Source organism: Platichthys flesus, chromosome 5 (assembly GCF_949316205.1).
Source record: "Platichthys flesus chromosome 5, fPlaFle2.1, whole genome shotgun sequence".
In the NCBI taxonomy this organism is placed as follows: Eukaryota; Metazoa; Chordata; class Actinopteri; order Pleuronectiformes; family Pleuronectidae; genus Platichthys; species Platichthys flesus.
In genome coordinates, this window is record NC_084949.1 from 4,069,816 (window position 1) to 4,090,880 (window position 21,065).

Genomic DNA, 21,065 nt, shown 5'->3' on the forward strand with positions numbered 1-21,065 from the left:
ATGGCGTCTCCGCTGCGCTGCGCAGGCAACAGCGCCTCCAGCAGGCCGCCGACAGAACTACGGGGTTTCCCGCACTTGAAACTAAAATCTGAATCTGGATGAAAACACGGTCACGTAGTGTGGATAATAATTACAATTATAATAATAACAAGAATAATAACAAGAATAACTTGATGGTAATATGACTGCATATATGGAAGTTAAAGGCACAGTCTATATACAGTATATACATGTTAAATATATGAACTTCTTTATTATGGTGACCCAGTTTAATTGGCTGGATGCAACCTGTATAATGGTGAATAAGAGGTTAAATTGATGTTAGCATTTCAGTGAATTTATCATATTTCTTAAGCTCTCTGATATACAGCTACAGTTTATATTTTCCTTTACGGGAAAGTGGTGATGGTGGCCCTCAAAATGGTCTACCAAAGCTGATTCGAATAACATTCAGAAAAAGAAGTGTGGGGAAACAACATGCACATCCATTAAAACAGGTAAGAGGGTGCTTGAGATATAAAATAAAATAAGATAAGAGTTTATTAATCCCAAAGGAAATTCTTGAGCCAGCTTGCTCCAAGATTACAGTATTGAACAACATAAAGTAGAAAAGAATGCAGTAAAAAAAAAGGCATATAACAGAAGTATGCAAAGAGGATGGTGAATCTGTATTTATCTGGAGTCTGATGAAAAGCCTTGCTCTCAAAGCATCACCAAGGTAAATTCAAATACTGAAAGTAAACCTTCTGAATTTAACATCAGCTTCATTCATTCTGACTGTATTCTTAATAGACCCAGTCTTTCTTTTATTTTGGTACCCTAATTTTTTTGTTTTAATATGATTGTTATCAGAAGGCCTCAGCATCATCGCAACCATCACACTCAGTGACAAACAAGGTAGAATCAACACATTATTCAGACAAATTGCTTATAATTATTATGGTGTAGAATTTCATTTGAATTATATTTTGCTTCTAATTGCACTGTAAAAAATTACTTTTTATGTTAAAATGTTATAAATCCTGGACAAACCTCTTAAAATGTGTTTACGTTTTAGATTTTTTTGTAATTTTATATGTTATCCTCTTAATGTTAGATACAAACATGGTCCAGAGTAGAAATGTGTTTTTCTTAATATGTAGTGTCAAAACTGTGAATCTTAAAAAAAAAACTTTGTGTATAATTTATTGAAAGAACCCAAATGGCTGATATAGTATATAATATAAGTTCAGTGTCCTTAGTAGCATTTGCAGCCCTTAAGCTTGTGAATATGTGACTTTACAGATTCACCATGAGAAATAAACAAATGGGTTGACAAAGTTTGTCTGGTGAGGTGTGAGTGTTTAAAATATATTTCTGCTAACACAGCTATCATGATTATACCATATATAATTATTCAGATAAGTGGAAATGATGATATTTAAACATTTTCGAGGTAACATTTAAGCAACCGATATTATTCAGTTCTGGTAGTTCTTATATTTAATTTCTAATATTTCAATATTTTGATATTGGGAATAAGAGTGAGTTACAAACTTTCTAATTAAGAGTATAGGTTCTTAAAAGAGAGACACAGTGTGTTATAAAGTTTAAATTTAGATTTGTCTTATATTTTACACTATACTTATTACAGTTCCAACATTGTTCACATGTATTTATTTCATTTCAGTTGCCCAATGACTTCTGTGACTCTGTAAGAACTTTTCCAAGGCTGAGGAAAAAACCCTGATGATGTCATCAGGGTCATATCACCTTGGGTTGGTTTAGGCCACAGGTGGCAGTTCAGGTGGGTTTACAAACAGATGCTCTCGAGGTGCATGATGGGAAAGGGAGGATCCAGTCTTTTTTCTGCTCTTGACACATTTCAGGGACTAAAAGTAAGGACACCTCCACCTCTGCTGCTTTGAATGGGACCATAACTCATTTAAATCTGTCTAATGTGAGTCACCCAGATATTTATGAACACACAGCTACACTATAACATTCAAGAATCAAGAGTGTATTGTCATATGCTTAACATGGAAACAATTGTAATAGTTTAGTAGATTAATTTCCATTTTTTGGAAATGTTTCCTTTTATTTAGTTAAAGTTTTTTCCTCCATTTCTCAAGAATCAGTTTGTGACAACACAAGTGAAGCACATCTCCAGCTTGTGACTGAGAAAGCTCTCATCACACATTTGACACTGTGGTCACAAATGTAGACACTTAAACACTTCACTGTAATCATCATATTGTATTGTTGCTGTCCTGTCTGTAAATCAAAGCTCTGTTTGTGGTTAGCAGGGACCTGGAGGAGGAGATTTCTTATCTCATTTAGATTAACATGGTTCTAACTCTAATATTATACATGACCAAAATAATGTAAACCTGTATTTGTGTATAATGTAAAACTCAGTTCACTTTATGTTACTCTTTACTCTATACCATACTAAGAATAATTTACACAGTCATGTATTTGATCAGGCATTCATAACCTAAATGTTTCTCTGTACATTAAAATCATTTCTTTATCTTTTTGTAAAAATCTAACTATCAGTGGATTGATGGTTATATCTATTATTTCAAATCAATTTTAGTGATATATTGTCATAATTTGTATTCCCTTTGACCAGGACACAACTCTTCAAATGTTTTCAGGAGTACTTGATTTGTTTATCCTCTTAATGTTAGTTACAACTATGGAGGTATATGTGCTGTATAAGGACACCACCAGGATCATGATTCCAGAGTTGAAATAATGCTTTTTCCTTAACTATGTAGTCTCAAAACAGTTATTAAAAAAACTAAATCTTTTTTTTAAATTGTAGAATTCAATGAAGAAACCCAAATATCCAGAACATGACGTCAGTGACCTCAATAGCATTTGCAGCCCTTTCTCTGCCCATTAAAACTAGTTATTCTCGTAACTATAGAACTATCACTGGGTTGATGGTTTTATTTATTATTTATACACTAATCAATTTTTAGTGATATATTTAAGATTTAAGATTTGAGCTCATAAAGCAACAAGACTCCTAGTTGTGCAGTTTTTGGACTTGAGGCCTGCAGGCCCTCTCCCCTCCTTCCTCTGTGGTGCACTTTAACTCAGAGTGAGCCACACTCAGACAAGCAGAGGAGCAGCTCGGCTCCTGACAGAAACGAATCAAGGCAACATGCAGCAGAGACAGATGAGTGTGGTGGCGTGAGGCTGCAGACACATGAGGCTGCAGACAGGGAGCAGGGCCTGCAGAGGATCCCCCTCATGCCCCGTGAACGAGGCGACAAAATAATATCACGTGATCCAAAATGGGCAGTCCTCTGACGGGGCTGAAAAAAGCCATTTTCTGGCGCTGCTGCAAATTCTGCCCAAGTCCAGATAATTGATCAGGATCGTGTGTGGGAGCCGAGCGGAGCTTTCATGTCGGATCAGGTAGGAACGACGCCTCGGCGGCTGCTCTTAGTCGGGCTCATCGCGCCGCTGTTTGTTGAGGCGCACACACTGTGGACGGTGTCACATTTTCAGTCTCTTGTTCGCCTCCTCATACAGAGCCCTGTCAGTGAATTTAAGATGGCTGCTTTGTGTACCACTGTGATTTTCCCGTGGCTCTGCACCCCTCGGTGCTACTGCTCGCAGCGGGTGCGCTGGGTCTCAGGACTCGGTGGGCCGCCGGAGCTCCGGGGAAATGAAGCGCTCTTTGTTGCTCCGCTGCTCGAGGAGCGGAGCTGATGCACAAGATGAGGCCACACAGGGTGATTCAGTTGTCGGCTGTTGTGCACCAGCTCCTCGCAGACTGCATGCAGCCGCTCGGCTGCTGCTCTCTCCACGTTATTTATCGCTGCAACATGTCAGCCAAGGAGTTTTGTTGTTGCAGCAGCTCCCTCTCTTTGTTTCTGCTGTCCCAAGGACGAGCTGCAGACATAGTCTGAGAGCAGCCACTCATTCACCTCAATATGGGAGAGAACCCATAGTCCCAGCAAACATCATGCATAGTGTCCTACTGTGCAGCCAGCAGCTCTCATGTTGTCGTGTGCTTCTCCTGCAGATCTGTCCTGATGGATAAAATGCAGCCCAACCGGGTTAAAATCACAGACGTGAACCCCCACCTCACATGTCCACTGTGTGCTGGTTACTTGATCGATGCTACAACCATAGTAGAGTGTCTACACTCCTGTAAGTTCCACTCGTTGAAGCGTTACACTGTATTACATGCATGCACACAGCTTTTTCCACTATTAGGATTAGGCACAGAGCCTACAGTTTTGTGCACGGTGAGCAGAGCCCCCTGCACACTGTGGGACGTTGAGTCTCATATGTGACAAACCATTAAGGTGGATTTTCAAGCCAGGCCCATTGGAAAGGAATATGTGTGCATAATAATAGTGTAATGCACGACCACTAGCATTTGTGTTTTTGTTGATGCTGCATTTTCGGTGTTGATTTAACTTGATTGTAACGGTAGAGGCAGGTGGTGAATTTATTGGGTTATATTTTAGGGGTTTCTGTCAATATTTCAACAGTCAAATCTAAAATGTGTTCATATAGGACATTGAATTGCAACACAGAGTCCACTCTATGTACTACTTATCATAACTGGTGATGATACAGGTCAGTGTTCTAACAGCTGTGTCCCCTCTCTCTGCATAGTTTGTAAAACATGCATCGTTGCCTTCTTGGAGACAAATAAGTTCTGTCCTCGATGTGACGTCCAGGTGCACAAGACGTGTCCACAGCTCAGCATCAGGTAACTATTGATGACTTACAATGGGGCTCTTAAAAAAAAAAAACACAAGCACGTCATTGATTGCAATGTGTGTCATGTCTAATATCGTGAATCTTTCTTTGTTTTGCAAGAGCGGACAAAACTCTTCAAGATATTGTATATAAGCTTGTTCCGGGGTTATTCAAAGGTAAGACCGTGTTTATGAGGATGTTGGTACATATTGGAACATATTATTTTTAGGCAAACTCTTAGTCTTTACTGGTGGTCTTTGTCGTAGGGTTCTATGTATAATGCATTTTTCCCCTCTGAAACTAGATGAGATGAAACGGAGGCGAGACTTCTACGCAGAGAATCGCGTGCTGGAGCCAGGGGAAGTGGTGGAGACGTTTAACATAGCAGAGGATGAAATCATCAGTCTTTCCATACAGTTCTACGAGAGGAATAAGTGAGTCGCTCAGTTCTCATTTTTACATAAATAAATTCTGTATCTGTTCCCGGTAAAGAAGACCTGTGTAAACTCTGCATAGCTGCTTTCAGACAGGTTCGGAACTCTGGATAATCTCCTGAAATTATCCAGATGTTCTATGTGAGGACATAAATGTCTGAGTTATTTGGACAGTCTCTAGAGTTTCTCCTGCCAGCCCCCTTCTAAAAAACGAATGGGCAAATGAGCCCACATGAAAATACAGCAGGAGATCCTCCTCCATTCACCTCGAGCAGGTTGGCGTTGGTGACATTTCTAACACGCAAAGGACACAAAACAAAAGAACAAAAACAAAACATCTCCCTCCTCCACGAATCTTTCAGGGTGACATTTCTTTTGCACACACGTAGAAGACGAAGAAGATGTAAACTCGGACAGATGAGATTCGAGGGGCTCTTGCTGATACGGGCAGGTGTCGATGAGCTGTAAACAAAAAGCATGTGATCTCCAGAGTGGGTCTTGACCAGCACGCTGCAGAGATATCTCTGTGTTGCTTTGAGCTGAGAATCTCCTGCTGCGTTCTTCATGCATGAAAGACATTCTCTAGAGTTCATGCCTGAAAACTGCTAATGAGACATATTTGAAGAAAAGGGTTCCAGTTGATCCTGCTGTACGTCATACTAAATCAGATTTTCTTTTTGTGTGGAAAGAACTGTAAATAATAGTTTGAACCCCATGTCTTTGTGTTTAATGTTTTCCTGCAGAAACAATGAGATGCAGCGTTCAGAGATGGAGGGAGACAAGGTAAAACCTCATTTGGGAAAAGATGTTGGGTCAAGCAGTACTTGAAGCCTCCATCCCACATGTTTGGTGTGGTTCTTCTAATATGTCCCCTCTCTACTCTTCCCTTGGTTCTCAGACCAATGGTAAACGCTTCCTGCAGTGCCCAGCAGCCATGTCCGTCATGCACTTAGCAAAGTTCCTGCGGAGCAAGATGGACATTCCCAACAACTATCGGGTAAGAAGAGACAGTGGATCCATACAGAGCCACACCTTCTATATTGACTCTGTAGCAAACTACAGGGGTCTAACACAATAATAACAATAAATACATTGGGGGGAGGGAGTTTTTTAATTCCAAAGTAACTTAATCACACCCACAAACACTGCTACAGATGTCAGCATTGTGGTGTTTGTGCATTCAGTGCAACATGATAAATAACAGAGGTTCAAACTCTGTTATTTATCACACAGCGGTCGTCGATTCACAATGAATGGACATGTCCAAATGAATAGTTTTAAGAAGAGTGTATAAATTGGATGTAAAATCGCTGCATTAGGCCTCTGGTCGATGTGCAATATCGGACCATCCTTTTTACATGGGGAGCAAGAGCAGCAACTCGTCCTGAATTTCGGTGTTAAAAGTCAAATTGAATTATTTTTTAGAATTTATGAGATGAGTTAAGAATCAGGAAGCTCCCAGATTACAGTATCACAATATATAATAGACTACAGTGACTAAACGATAGGGTAGTAAGTCTGGAAAATATATCTAATATATTTATGGTCTGCCCTGGTCCATGTATTATTCCATGCTAATACAGTTAGCCACACTACTAGCCTCATAGCCACTGTCTTAATAACCTGCAGTGCTTCAGTTGTTATAGTTATAGTGGTTAACACATGAAACCAGAGTTGCATCGACACAATATTATTATTCACCTTTTACATATTTACCATTCTCTAACTGACTCCCATGAGTCTCTGGGACACTGTAGTTCAAAGCTCACTAAATATTCGTCTTCATGTTGTTAAAATGATGAATTACTTCTTTGTCCTTGTTTGGTTCAACATTTATCATGTTCATGTTTAAGAGTTTTAGTTAAAAAATGAAATCTTGTTTGTATTTTGTAATTTTTTTATCCCACAATACAAACAAAAAATAACATGCGTTGTGTTATGGAAGTTGTCAACCTAACAATGGTTTCATATATTTACTCATTATTCACACAGAAATGTTACTGCCTGTTTTATTCCTGTAAAGAAGGTGTGGTCAGAAATGATGCGTCAATCAGTGTCTTTATGGAGCCAGTAAGATTTCACATTAGGGGGAATCACTATAACCTTGACCTGAATTGGTTTTCGCTCTGTCTAATATGTGGTTTATTATAGACAGCCTGTGGGATGATGGTTAAAATGGTAAAAGATACATTTATCGATAAATTAGCTGTTGATGTGAGGAATATTTATATTGACATAAAGAGAACTGGCTCCAGTTTGTCTCCCAGTGCAGCACTTTGTGTTTTGCCCTTTTCCTTCATTCCCCCTTTTCCTTTATAATGCTTTCAAATCAAACCCTCACAGAGTAGACTGAGTAAGTGTTGTATTCAAATGAGAAATTACTCTGTTTACTGTACGGCAGTAGTACTGAGCTTCAGTTGGGGAAACAAAGCATCAGTGTCATGTTTTAGCTTTTCAGAAACACAGAACCCCTCTTCTTCAGTGAGCGATGCTGCTGAGACATCAGTCAGAGACTTAGCCGTTAATGGCTCAGTATTTGAGTACAGCTGGAATATCAGCCACTCACTGTCTGAAACACTGGTGATGCTGGTATCTCAAGAGATTTAAGTTGGTCTGTTAGAAAGGAAATGATTAATTTTTGACTTGGTATTAAAATGTGTATCTACAAGTGGTAGGCGGTAATAAGTGGGGTTGAGTGAATAGTGCTACCACATATCAGTTTAGAGACACCACAGGTCCGAATTGAATGTGACACTTTGTTGGGTTACTGAAATGGCAGGTGTATGCTTCACCCGGGTTGAGTGCTTGAAGCTCGTCTTACTGTCTGTAATTGTCAAGTGATGATCTGCAGGTAACGGTTCCCTTCTCCTAACCTTACTTTTGAATGGTGTGACTCATCTGTTACAGGTGGAGGTGTTGTACGGGGACGAGCCCTTGAAGGACTACTACACACTCATGGATATTGCTTACTTCTACGAGTGGAGACGGGTGAGTGACCGCTTTCAGATTCGAACTTTTTTGAGCATATTTTTAGATTTATTACGTTCAGCACACGGCATGCTGAACGTAATAACCGGCTATAGTGATCATGGCTAGAGTGATCAAATGTGTATATGAAGAATTGTTACTATAAATTCTGTTAATTTGATTATAGTGATCAGGTAATCCGCTTGCAGTGTTCATTTGGGGTCTTGCTCAACATGTTTAGACCGTGTGTGTGTGTGTGTGCGTTTGGGTCAGCACGAGGGAGAGGGAGTCGGACAGGCTGATTAATGCACTCAGCTATAAAGAAATATTTACCCATTGAAGAAAACTATCGGTTACAGTGTATTGAATCAACGTTAAAGCTGTATCCGGTCAGAAGTCAGTGTCAGAAGTCAGAAGTCAGAGTGTGTGTGTCGGTGTGCGTCTGAGAGTGAGAGAGAGATGATGATTGTGATGTATAGTGTTTCAGACTAGTGTTATACAGATTCCAACATGCTTGAGTGTTTTTCTGCTGCTTTTTAACTTCTAGTTTCATATTCTAGTTGCATGTACAAATCACATTGTAGCTTCAGTGGTAGTGAAAACGATCTGAAGTTGTATACACAATGTATTTTGCCTCTAGATGTCGCCCTAACACCGGCAATTTCAGCCCAAAACAAATGGCTCCCCTGCCACATCCTACCCCTCAGCTACATGTTGGGCCAGTGGAAGCAGCTACTAAACACACAACCCGAAGCACATGTCAGTAAAGTACGCTTGAGGACAGTAGAGCTGACAGAAACCAGTCCAGTTAGCTGCTCTGCTCATTAGTTAAATGGATCAGTCATTCGCAGGTTGGAGTTCCTGCAGCGTCTTATTTCAGGGCTGTGCTCACTTTTGCAGCAGCTCTGCCTGGTGGCTAGCAGCTAGACAGCATAGCCTTGCCATACTGCGAGTAGCCCATAGGCTGTGTCAAAAAGAAAAAGCTGGAACTGCAGTGTTTTGGGTTTAATTGTGCAGTGGTGGAAGACAACTGCAATGCCATTTAGTTAAGCAATAAAGATTTTCACACTGAAGACAATAGCCAGATGTTGGTGGGGGTTTTCATCCTCTGTTGTTCCTCTGCCTTTTTAGCTGAGGAACGTGGTTTGTTCAGTGGAGGAAATTCTTGAGTGTCGATGTGGCTTAAGAGATAGAGCGGGTCATCCCTCAACTAGTGTTGTTGGTGTGATCCCAGTCTCCCCATCTCCCGAAAGTTGAATACCCATGTCCCCTATACTGCATGCTGAGGTGTCTTTGGGCAATCAAGATGCACTGTAGAAATGTGGGTGTGAAGGGGTGAATGGCAAAACTGAACTGTATAGAGTTGTGAGTGATCATCAATACTAGAGAAGCTCTATATAAATACAGACCTTTTACTACTTTCCTAAAAGCTGAACTGGACTCTGCCATCTTGGCTTTTAAACATGTTGAGGGCTGGAGTTTTCACAGAGAGGGACTAACTCACATGCACTAACATGCGCATGCTTTAACAAGAAACTGGCCTGTAACAGCTGTTCTAATACACAAAACACACACACACACACACACACACACACACACACACACATACACACACACACAGGAGGAATTCTGTGCTCGGAACGCCATTAGCTTTACATGGACAGCAGTTGTTGGGTGCTACATAAATGTTAAAAATCGTGTCTACTTCACAATGTAAGAATGGGAAAGGCAAGGCCAATTTAGTCGAATACAGACATTTAGGTTTTATATCAAAAGATGAACCTGGGACAAGGGTTACTAGTTTCAGCTTTTATTTCCTGGTATTAACAGATGATAACAGATTCTTGATGTGATAAACAACATGAGGCACAATAGCAGGCCACAAACCTTTCTCAAACATAGTGCATGTGTTGGGGACTCATTTCGGCAGTGGATGAATACAAATTTGGGGCTTGTGTTTCTTGCAGCAGGATGGTGGGAGTGAGATTGTGTCAAACAAAGTGTGTAACTGTGTGTTCAATGTATGTTGTCATCCAGTCCAACAGTGAGGTGCATCCATCCACAGCTGCTTTTAATAGTTGCAGCTGTGCGGCACAATACAAATGATCTAACATGCATCAGTCTGGCTTCACAGGCAGTACCTGTTAAAAAGATCAATCAATATATTAATAATCAATAAGTTGTTTCCAGCTTTAGTATTTACCGATTGATTTAAAGTATTCAACTGTACATATTTGCACATTACAAAACCGGAGGTAATGTAATGATGGTCTGTGTTCCTCTGCAGACTGGACCCATCCCCTTGCAGTATCTGGTCAAACCCAACCGGAAGCGCAGGAGGCCGTCCCAGTCTGCCGCTCAGGGCCACTCTGACGGCGTCAACACCAGTCCGACGTCTGAGAGCGACTCCCAGAGTGACAAGGTCCACAGTCCCACTGCAGCCCCCCCGGCCCGAGCCTCCTCACAGTCCAGCCCCGCCTCCCACAACCCCTCTCCCGCCATCCAAAGCTCCAACGGTACCTCTGTGTCCAACAACACTCAGCGACACACTCTCGCATCCAAACAGGGCGCCAGCGCTCGCAAGGTGACTGTCAATGGCACAAGCTCCGGAGCTGGCAAAGAGGAGGCGAAGGGTGGCGACAAAAGCGGTTTGCCCCCGGCAACCTAACGCGTGTACGGGGCAGCAGGGAGGACAGTGTTTGAATTGCTCCCTTCTTTTTTTTCTTCAGAGCAAAAGGAGGAGCTTGAGTTCTCCTTCTGGACAAATGGGGGCCAGATTACTGTTATCACCTTTCAACAGCAAAGACTGAGAGTGCAGCCAAATAGACACTTGTATGTATGTGTGTGTGTGTGTGTGAATGTGCGTGTGTGTGCGTGTGTTTATGTGTGTTAGACTAGAACGGTGCACACATACAAACTGTACAGTATGTATCAAATGTGAGCATGTGTGCATACATATGTATAAACTTATCTTTTATACAAGATATTGTAATCGTTTTGTATTGTATATGCTGTGGGTCTGATTCATTTCCATTGTTCTTTCAACTTTGGTTTGGCTTCCAGAAAAAAGACGTGCGAAAAAATGCTGTAAGGCATCAGAGTGCACGTCACTGCTCCAGTTGGATGTAAAGTAAAAAAGAAGCTGAACCTTGCCTTTGAACAGTCATGTTGATTACTGCTGTATAAATGTCCAGTAAAAGCTCATCAGGTATCACACCCATGACATAAAACTGTCAATGCACTTTGTTAAGGTCAGATCACACAATCCAATCCAGTATTTTCCAGCAGGAGAAGCATTTATATGTACACATTTCCAAGCACTACCATGCTTTCAAGCTGATAACGTCTGTCAGAAGACCATGTTCCCTCTCTCATGGCACTCGAAGAACTCAAAAGGGATTTGAATATTTGGCCATGTATGTCGTAGTTCCATCGTTTTCAACATTCCCTTTGTTTCTTTCAACAAACTGATACTTTTTTTATCAGCCATATGTGCATGTTTTAGGTCAATAAAATGTTTACTTACTAGGTTTTTCTGAGCTGACTGTCCTGTTTGATTCCCTGATTAACTCAGTAGCTTGTGTGTGCTGGTCAACAACTGAGTTGGCATCTTTTTTTACAGATTAGAACACAACTGTTCAAGTTAAATAAGTTGCATTTCACTTTTACATGAATACATTCAATATATCTAGTGAAGAAAGTCTGACAGTCTCATTAATCTGCTTTGATACATGACTCAGTATCTCAAAGATCCAGACAACAGGTGTCAAAGCATCATTTCTTTAAATCTTGATATTAATATGATGTATTAATCACTACACGTCATTCCAACCCCCAACTCAAACAGTTTTCGGAGTACAAGGGTGGATTCAGCCTCCATCTAACAGTGTCTGTAAAAACTGACAATTATAAAGATGTAGTATTTATTGGTGGATACAGTAGGAACTTATTTACTGGTAGGACAATCTGACAGTTCAGTGTTTATGCAGTGCATTTCATTTCAATAAAGAAAAGCATATGAACACATATCCAAACGGATATAAGAGAAAACAGAGTTACACCCTGCCTTTGTCTCTATAGGATGAATTCATAAATTGCTTCATTCACATACATCAGTGTTTAGCTGACAGAGACACTTTTCTTCAGGTACACCATTCCCTAGATTTACTTCACAAATCTTTCCCAGAATACATCCCATGTAGTGCTTGAAATACTGAGAATATTCAGACACCCGACATGGCAGATCATGTCATGTGAGCTGTGTTCAAGGACCATACTGATGTGCAAAAAATGTGTAAAGTAAATGCTCCTTGACCAGCAGGAGGTTTATAACCAAAACCAAAAATCATTTGGCAATGATCCTGCTGGTTTACGAGTCACTTTGCTCGTGTAGTGTTGCAGATACAATGAAGTCCTGCTTGTGCGTGCCATCGCAGTACGGTGGGTTGTTGGTGTATTTGCAGCCGCACAACCAAGCAGCGGTGTCCTTCTCTGGAACAAAACGTAGCGGGGTCAGGCCCGGGGCTTTCAGTTTATGGGCTCCATCACAGAAAGGCTGGAATGTAAAAGGTATGATCAAACAGCACATAGGACTTTATTTAACTATTTATTGTATGAGATAGCATTAAAAGACATTCTACCTGTTTCCTACTTTGCCCACAGGTGCACCAGGAATAACGCTTTCCACCAACCAGCTCCACTTTGAAAGGCTTCTTAGAGGGGATGACAGGATCCGGAGGGAGGGTGGAGAGCTGCACCTGTGGACATTTCAACAGTGTTCTCAGTTTCTTCTGATATGTGTTGCAACACTGCAGGATTAAAATGGTATAATATTATTTGACAGCGTTCTAAAATCTACCTGAACCCAACAGAACTTTCATTAGTGTCACCTAAGTTTACCAACTGTTAATATAATAATCCTCAGTGTCAGATCTTCAGGGGGTGATAAGAGCCGACGCGGTGTCGATGGGCTGTAAACAAAATCACGTGATCTCTGCGGCAGTATTCATACAATACATCCTGCCTGCTCCACCCCCCTTGTCTGAATCCTGTGGAGGATTTTTAGCCGTTATGCCGTGTGTGTGTTAGACAACCTGCAGAGAAAGGTTGGACCCAATTCTCCTGAGATCCTCCACAGGTCATGTCTGAAAAGGGCCTGAGACAGGTCAACATGGCTCTGATGTAAAAGGTCCATCATAGCTGCTGAGTTACCGTGCAACAACAGTCTATAGGAGAGGTCTACTCAGGTGTTAATGGAAAACGTGTATGAAGTGTAAGGGCCCATTCACAAGTACGTAATCAACACCCGAACTGTGTGAGCGAGGGAGCGAATAAAACCCTGACTTCCTGTGGCGAGGCAAATTGCAGCACGCCTGCGGAGTTCCACTTAGGTGAACTTGAGCTTGACCTGCCATATTTGTTTCACATTTACACATGTGTGGCAGGGGCGGACCCAAGGGCGGGGCCAGGGGATACTGGCCAAAGCTCAAATATGATTTGCCCCTAAAGGGCCCCTGTCCTGTCAATAGTCACTTACTAACAATATTAACAATACATATTACAATTATATTCATTTTTTTTTTTTTTTGGAAGAAACAACGTGCTTGAACAAAGAGTGATTTTCAAAATATATTTAATGTGTGCCTTTGCTCAAAGCCTCAGAGGTCAAAGTGAACAAGGAATGACTCAAATGTGCATCTTACTGAATGGAAGTTGGACACATCATTGGCGCCTCTGTGTAAAGTGTGGCCCCTTAATGGCCCCTGATTTAGATAAATCCTAGATCCACCACTAGCAGGTTGCCCCACTATTCACAGTTCCTCTATATACTGTCACTATAGTGATAGATAGATAGATAGATAGATAGATAGATAGATAGATCCCGAGGAAAATTAAGGCATCCAGTATTATACAAAATAGTGCAACACAAGGCCATAAGAATAATCAAGGTCAAAAAAGGGGTAAGAATAGGTACACAGTATGTTTGAACGCGTGCATGTCTGTAATGTGCTGCAGTGTACATGAGCAGTCTCTTCAGTTTTGTTGTTGTATTTAGCAGTGAGTGGATGCGCAGTGATTTCCCAGACAGCGGGTCATCAGCCGAACAGCACCTTGTTTACAGCGTAGCACGCGGACTATATTTACCTTGGGAGCCGCTGCAGACGGGAGCCGAGGTTGTCTGAAGGTGAAGCTGATCCACATGTGATCTAACTTGGTCACCAGCGAGTTCATGATGCCTCCCCTGACAGATGGGACTCCACCACTGACACTGCTGCTGCTCACAGACACACACACACAGACACTCAGGGAGAGGCGGCACCAGTCTGAGCTGTGTAGAGAGTAAGAGCTCAGTCAAACACACACACACAACAATAACACAACAGGCGATTACACACAAACATTTCACGGTCTGACAGCTGCGACCGACCCGATCAGTGAAATCCACTTCCTGTGTCACATGTCAGCCGCTGAGCCAATCAGGAGGCGGGTGTCGCTCTACGATTTGAGAGTGACTGAAAAATGAAATGAAGAGATTAAGATTAAGATACATTTATTGTCCCCGACACATGCACACACACACAACATGCAAAGGGGGGAATTTGTTTTCTGCTATGACCCATCTGGTGTACACAGGAGGACACAGAGCAGTGGGCAGCCATGCACGGCCCCGGGGAGCAGGTGTTAGGGGAGTAAGGTGCCTTGCTCAGGGGCACTTAGACAGTGGGGTGGGGTAGGCACTTTGACAGAGTGTAGCAGATCCAGGTGTTGTCCTTCCAGGTAAATGGAGAAATAGAAAAGGTTCAACTTATACTGAGAATTGGTAAATGTCACAATCATGAAGCAAGGTTATGTAAATCCTTTGGGATTGACCCTCATTAAAATCAAAATAAGTTACTATTTGTTATATGAGGATTTAAAGCTATTTTAATTATATTCCATTTTATTTGATATTGCTTTGTAAAATTGGATTGTATTGTCGCTTCATGGCTGAATGTCTAGACATTTGCAAAAGTAACTGAAAAAATTAATGATTAAATAAAAGCCCTACATGATTTTAACCTCCAAGTCCAATACTGTAGCTAATACTGAAGACACAGACGTGAGGTGCTCACTAATCTGTGCCACATTTTACATTTTTGAGATGCATGGTATTTCACCAATGGCAAAACGTAAGGACACAATGTGAATTGGGATTCATATTTTAGAATGAACTATTCAATAAGATGTGAAAACCTACATGTAACATAGAGAGTGACAGCAATTCTAGACGTTCATGGATGTGCACGTCAGAATGGGTGACGCAAGTAGAGGAAGATATACTGGGAAGCTGTGGGAGACATCTTCAGACTGGGGGGGGGGGTGACAATTGCTCATGTAGCTCTGTTAGCGTTTGTATATAGTTTCACCTTCAGGTCTCCTTGATGCATCAAGGCTACATTAAAACCTTCTGCATAAGACATCAGCTGCTGCCTGAGTTATCCTTTCACCAGCTTCCAGAAAACCTCAATCACATTGTGGAATATATCTGTTGCTTGAAACATTCAGAGTCGAGAGCCGACTGTTAACTTGGTCATGCTCAACGTCATGGTAATACAGAAAATACATTTCAATAATATTATCAAAAGGCTCCGGTTCTTTAGCTCTATTAAACTAAATAATTACAGATAAATAGATAGACCAACAGATCAGACTGCCACTATATCCCCTAGCATTACATACAAGGGCATGTAGTCAGTATATTTCATTTCTGTATATTATTTTACAAAAAAAAATTTGGAATCAATTTAATGAAACTAAATTTCAACTAGAAATCAGGGTACAAGGCTGATTAAAAACATTTTTGAAAAATAATCCTTTAATATATTTTGGAAACAGGGATACAAAGTGTCAGGTCTTTATAAAAGGATAATGTGAGGAGGCTGGTGGGACTGATGACATCAGTGTTCCTATTCAAGGTGATGGTCACTGCTTCAGCATCAACAGCGTTATCACGGACACACCAACAGCTTTATACACATAGTGTACATTTGTAAAATAATAAACAAAATACGGAATAAAAATGCAATTTCAGAAGATGTTAAATCAGTGGAAGATATGGTAAATGCTCTTCATTTATATAGTGCTTGTCTAGTTCTGATGACCACTCAAAGCGCTTTACAGTACAATTTTACATCTTGCCCAAGGACACTGGGATCGATCCGCCGAACTTCTTGTTAGAGGACGGCCGCGCTAACCCATGAGCCAAAGCTGCTCCAATATCAGTTTAATATCTTACTGTCACATCTCCCCAACAAAAATAATGGCATACATAATATCAACAATAATGACTTTTGCCCTGATAACTCAGTGAATTACATGATCCTGTTGAGTCAAACATTTGATTCCTTCACAGGGAAACACACATGTACTGCCGCTCATTTAAATACACCTTTCACCCACTTCACCAGATCCTGGAAGATGAGCTTGAAGTGTGAGCCATCGCAGTACGGTGCGTTTTTAGTTTGCTTACAGGCACAAAGCATGAGCGTCCTGTCTTTGTCAGGGGTGAAACGCAGAGGAGAGATGCTGGGTGCAGCCGTCCTGTGAGCTCCATCACAGAAAGGCTGACACAGAGAGAGAGAGAGAGAGAGAGAGAGAGAGAGAGAGAGAGAGAGAGAGAGAGAGAGAGAGAGAGAGAGAGAGAGAGAGAGAGAGAGAGAGAGAGAGAGAGAGAGAGAGAGAGAGAGAGAGAGAGAGAGAGAGAGAGAGAGAGAGAGAGAGAGAGAGAGAGAGAGAGAGAGAGAGAGAGAGAGAGAGAGAGAGAGAGAGTTATTACACAGCCTTCATAACTATCTTCATATCATTTCTTAGAGAGATCTGAACTTTGTAAAACACTACACACCCATCTTATAATCATCACCAGCAAAGGTGATCCCGCCCCAAAACCCAATTGGGAATCACACACTGCCAGAGCTGAGCTACATCTCCTTTACCGCATATTATGATATCACACATCTATTGAGTAATTCTCTAGACAACAAAGAGGTTTAAAGGGGGTTCCTACAGACAACCAGTGTTAACAAGGAGCTTTATGTTTCTGGGATCAATTATCAGACGTCATCACATTCATAAGGTGACATACAGTCGGTACTGCCGTATATATAGCATCATCACACTTTCAGTCAAATCATTTTGCCTGCATGAAACTCTAGAGTTTCTCCTCAATTTCGGCTGCGGAGGTGTGTGCACAAATGTCCATTGGGAGAGCCTCCAGAGTTGGGGTGGGGGTTTGATGCTGCTTCTAAAGCGCGACGGACGCAAAAATACAAATAAAACAAATATCTATGAGTGAAAAGGCGGTATCACACCTACAAAACAACTACGAAAAGGTCAAGAGAGTTTGTGGTGATAAGAGCAGACACTGGTGTCAATATGACGTTAACAAAAAATTGGTGAACTCCACAGCAGATTGAATTTGTTACGTCCTGCCTCTGCACCAGCGCTTTGTTGCTGCTGTGCAGAAATGTCCTCACTCTCACAAACTGTCAGCACTCTATAGAGTCTGGGCTCAAACTCAACCTCACAGAGATATTTGTACTAGTACATGCACACACACACGTTTTATGGCCACTCCTATTTGGAAGTTAATGAGTTGTAAATAAAGATTCTTTGAAACATGTTGATTATTGACAGCAATGCGTGTGGGCGGCGTTAATAAAAACACAGAACTTCCACAAGATGATCATGGAAATATGCTGAGGCCTAAATAAACCTACAACACAAGCTACACGTCAGTCTGACAACACACAGGCTGCTGGTTCTTCTCAGTCATCAAGTCATAAAAATAGTGCGACCAAAGTGCATATAGCACGTGCTGTTTGTTCAGTAAGCCTGTAATATTCAAGATTATTAATTGTAATGCTACTTATGTTTTGATCAGGCCTTTGCAATTGAAGTACAAACACATATTATGGTGAAGTACTGGGAGTATTTCAGTTCGGTTTCATTTGTATGGCGCAAAATCACAACGTAAATTATCTCAATGTTTTTTTTATGTTTTAAAAGAATCTAGGTTGGTTCTCTCCTTTATATTGATCTCTGCACACACATTAATCTGATTTTAACTTTCATAATTCGAAGGTAAGGCCTCAGCTTTCAGTATTTGCTTGCTTACAGGAAGAAATACAAGTCTCCACAAGCAAATTGTCTCTCAACAGCTTTCAAACTGGTCTCAAAGTAAACTGGACACAGAGTGGTAAATGAGCCATGACTGGCACTCAGCTCCAGGTGTGTCTGAAACCTGAACCCCTCCCATGATGTGTGATGTCCTCACCTGTTTCTTACTGTGTCCACAGGCACACCAGGCATAGCGTTTCCCAGCAGACACCTTCACTCTGCAGGGCAGCCGGGCTGCAGGCACCGGCTGGGTGGAGAGCAGGCAGCTCTGCACCTGAGACAACATGTGACCCACAGCACAGTGACAGTGAGAGGATATCATCTTTATCAGTAACAAACTGTATCTGACTTTCTTCTCTCTTAAATATCAGAATCATTCACTCTATCTAAAGATTGATAACACGTTTCCCCTTCCCCCGACTATCCAGTCTGGGACGCGAGGTCCCATCGATACCCATTATTGACCAATCCTGGGTCAGGCTCAGCTGTCAATCATGATGTGACACCTCATCAAATAACTGATGTTAAGTAAACTTAGTGGCAAAATTAACATTTATAACACACACACACAAACACACAGACACACAACTTTTTGGATTCTTCCGTGGCCCATCCACTAACATGGAGATGGTCGGGTTTATGACCTTTACTGCAGCCAGCCACCAGGTGGTGATCGACACCCTTTGTGGGAACTGTCGTGTCGTCCATGTTTATTTGCAGTCAATGATCAGTACAGTTCATGGACAGCAAAATAAAACTGTAAAAACATAGATGAGTAATAAATATTAATTATCAGCCGCTTAATCAATGATACAAAATAAATCAACCGCAGGTTTTCATAAATATTTCGGCTTCTAATCTCTGCAGGTTTGTTGGAAATACACAGACGTGTCAAGGGTGAGGAGGAGGAGGAGGAAGAGGAGGAGGAAGGTGAGGAGCAGGAAGGGAAGGAATAGGAGTAGGAAGGTGAGGTAAATGCAGGTGAGGAAGAGGAGGAGAAAGGTGAGGAGGAGTAGGAATGTGCGGTACACGTTCGTTCATTCTTAGTACAGAAGAGAAAAGTGAAGAAGAGAAAAGCCCCCACTCACAGACCCACAGACTTCATGACTCAGGAGTTTCTCACCGTGGAGGAGGTGCCGGGCAGCAGAGGTCTGAATCCTCTCTGCAGCACCAATCTGCTCATGTTCATCCTAAGGCCACAGTCTGATCGTCACTTCTTCTCCTGTCGTCGAGTCTCTCTGCGGCTCCTTCTTTAAACTTCCAGGAAGCGACCCAACATGGCCTCTACTCAGTCCACCGCTGATTGGCTGCTCAGTGTAAACAGCTCTGCGGGCTGAATCCGTGCCCCCACTGTCTACCACACCTACTCCTCCTCCTCCTCCTCCTCCTATTTTTCTTCTTCTTCCTCCTCCTCCTCTTCTTCAGTCAAAGTTTCAACAGGTCAACTTTATATAGGAGAAGTCAAATTGGCAATCTACCATACTCACAGAGACAGACAGCAGACGGGGTCTGCACACAAGTTAGTGACTTGTGGAGGTGAAGGTTATTTATTATTCCATGTGTCATCAGAGAGAGCTAAACTTTGCCGATTGCCTCGGCTACAGATGCCCCGCCTGTCCAATACTGTTGTTTAAATAATGTAGGTTTATTTGTCACGTTCACAATTATACATGGTACAATGTGCAGTGGAATTAGTTTTTGTGCCTGCATCGAGTCAAACAAGGTAATTGTTTTGATTTAAAAAAAGAATCCTCCTCCTCCTCGATTTCTTTTTTCCTTCTTCGTCCACTGCCTACTCCTTCATTTCTAGAGTGACCACTTATCACATCGTATATTTATTAGTTACTATGATTTGTAATTACCTACAAAACTATTTGTCAAAACAAACCTTTTGAGTCACATGAACCTTTTTTTCATGTTGCTTATCAACTGAAATCTGAACCAAATGTTTTATTGAAGCTGTCAAATCCTTGGACATAAGAGCTTGGTCCAGGTTGATCTGTAACATCCACCATCACAACAGCCATCTTGACAAAATCATAAGAACGAGCAGATAAAATAAAACGCTAATAACCTCCGACACCACACACACACATTACAGATACAGCCACGTCATGTCAACCTCTATGTGTACAGCCAACACACCCATCATGCTCAATCTATTCATTTAAACACTATTTCTGAATGACTTTGTATATACTAGTTATAAGCTGCACATTGCTCTCTGGACTTTATGTAGTGGGCTGTATGCTGAATGTTGCACTTTGGCTTTTACACAAATTAAGCTCCTATCAGATACATCTATTTAAATTGAATGCATCTGTTCTATTATATGCTGCAAGAGGATCTTTATGCTCCAGCTGCTGCAGCCATGACTAGAGGCAGCACGGTTTTCCATCTGTGCGTCCTTTGGCACAAACATTCACAAGAGGAATTGATAGATTTAGGTGGTTAAAAGTCAAAGGTCGGTTAATTGTGACATCATAAAACATGCCTTTAGCTCTAACTAAGGAATCAATACACTTATTATTGTAAAACAAACATAGGAAATAGGATAAATACAGTGATGACACTGTACATCAAAAAAGGTCAAATGTCAACTCCAGCGTGATCTCACATTGATCTGCAGAAACACTTTAACTCTGCAGAATGCAATAGCTCTCTGTAGAACAGACATTATGGGACTAATATCGGTACTGTGTTAAGGGTTGTGTGTAAGATTAAGTGACATCTAGTGGTGAAGTTGCATGTTGCAGCTGAATACCCCTCACCTCACCCTCTAAACATGAAGGAGAA

At 41.4% G+C, this 21,065-nt stretch overlaps 2 protein-coding genes across 11 annotated transcripts; one reads left to right on the top strand and one right to left on the bottom strand.

Moving 5' to 3' along the window:
- The first annotated feature begins 3,118 nt into the window (after positions 1-3,118).
- LOC133954378 (polycomb group RING finger protein 2-like) lies at positions 3,119-11,646 on the top strand. Its single transcript, XM_062388761.1, has 9 exons — positions 3,119-3,411; positions 4,025-4,152; positions 4,627-4,723; positions 4,834-4,889; positions 5,018-5,147; positions 5,891-5,930; positions 6,046-6,144; positions 8,055-8,135; positions 10,402-11,646. Exons 2-9 carry the CDS (start codon positions 4,035-4,037, stop codon positions 10,780-10,782), a joined length of 1,002 nt encoding a protein of 333 aa, XP_062244745.1. The 5' UTR covers positions 3,119-3,411; positions 4,025-4,034; the 3' UTR covers positions 10,783-11,646.
- Positions 11,647-12,020: 374 nt separating this feature from the next.
- On the bottom strand, positions 12,021-19,551 carry LOC133954379 (CDGSH iron-sulfur domain-containing protein 3, mitochondrial-like). 10 transcript variants are annotated; one of them, XM_062388766.1, is made up of 5 exons: positions 19,393-19,545; positions 18,427-18,543; positions 14,259-14,388; positions 12,755-12,871; positions 12,021-12,669 (listed from the first exon to the last, which is right to left on the bottom strand). In XM_062388766.1, exons 2-5 carry the CDS (start codon positions 18,459-18,461, stop codon positions 12,484-12,486), a joined length of 468 nt encoding a protein of 155 aa, XP_062244750.1. In that variant the 5' UTR covers positions 18,462-18,543; positions 19,393-19,545; the 3' UTR covers positions 12,021-12,483. The 10 variants fall into 10 exon arrangements, with proteins under 10 accessions (XP_062244750.1, XP_062244746.1, XP_062244751.1 ...); XM_062388762.1 differs by having other exon boundaries at positions 14,259-14,442; XM_062388767.1 differs by lacking the exon at positions 19,393-19,545 and adding an exon at positions 18,914-19,026.
- Positions 19,552-21,065: the final 1,514 nt, after the last annotated feature.

Excerpts from the sequence above, each read along its gene's own strand:
- LOC133954378 (XM_062388761.1), top strand. The coding sequence starts at position 4,035 with ATGGATAAAATGCAGCCCAACCGGGTTAAAATCACAGACGTGAACCCC. Across the intron at positions 4,153-4,626 it reads AGTAGAGTGTCTACACTCCT|TTTGTAAAACATGCATCGTT; the intron begins GTAAGTTCCACT and ends CTCTCTGCATAG. Across the intron at positions 4,724-4,833 it reads TGTCCACAGCTCAGCATCAG|AGCGGACAAAACTCTTCAAG; the intron begins GTAACTATTGAT and ends TTGTTTTGCAAG.
- LOC133954379 (XM_062388762.1), bottom strand. The coding sequence starts at position 18,461 with ATGCCTGGTGTGCCTGTGGACACAGTAAGAAACAG. Across the intron at positions 12,872-14,258 it reads CGTCTGCAGCGGCTCCCAAG|GTGCAGCTCTCCACCCTCCC; the intron begins GTAAATATAGTC and ends AAATGTCCACAG. Across the intron at positions 12,670-12,754 it reads GTGGGCAAAGTAGGAAACAG|CCTTTCTGTGATGGAGCCCA; the intron begins GTAGAATGTCTT and ends TTTACATTCCAG.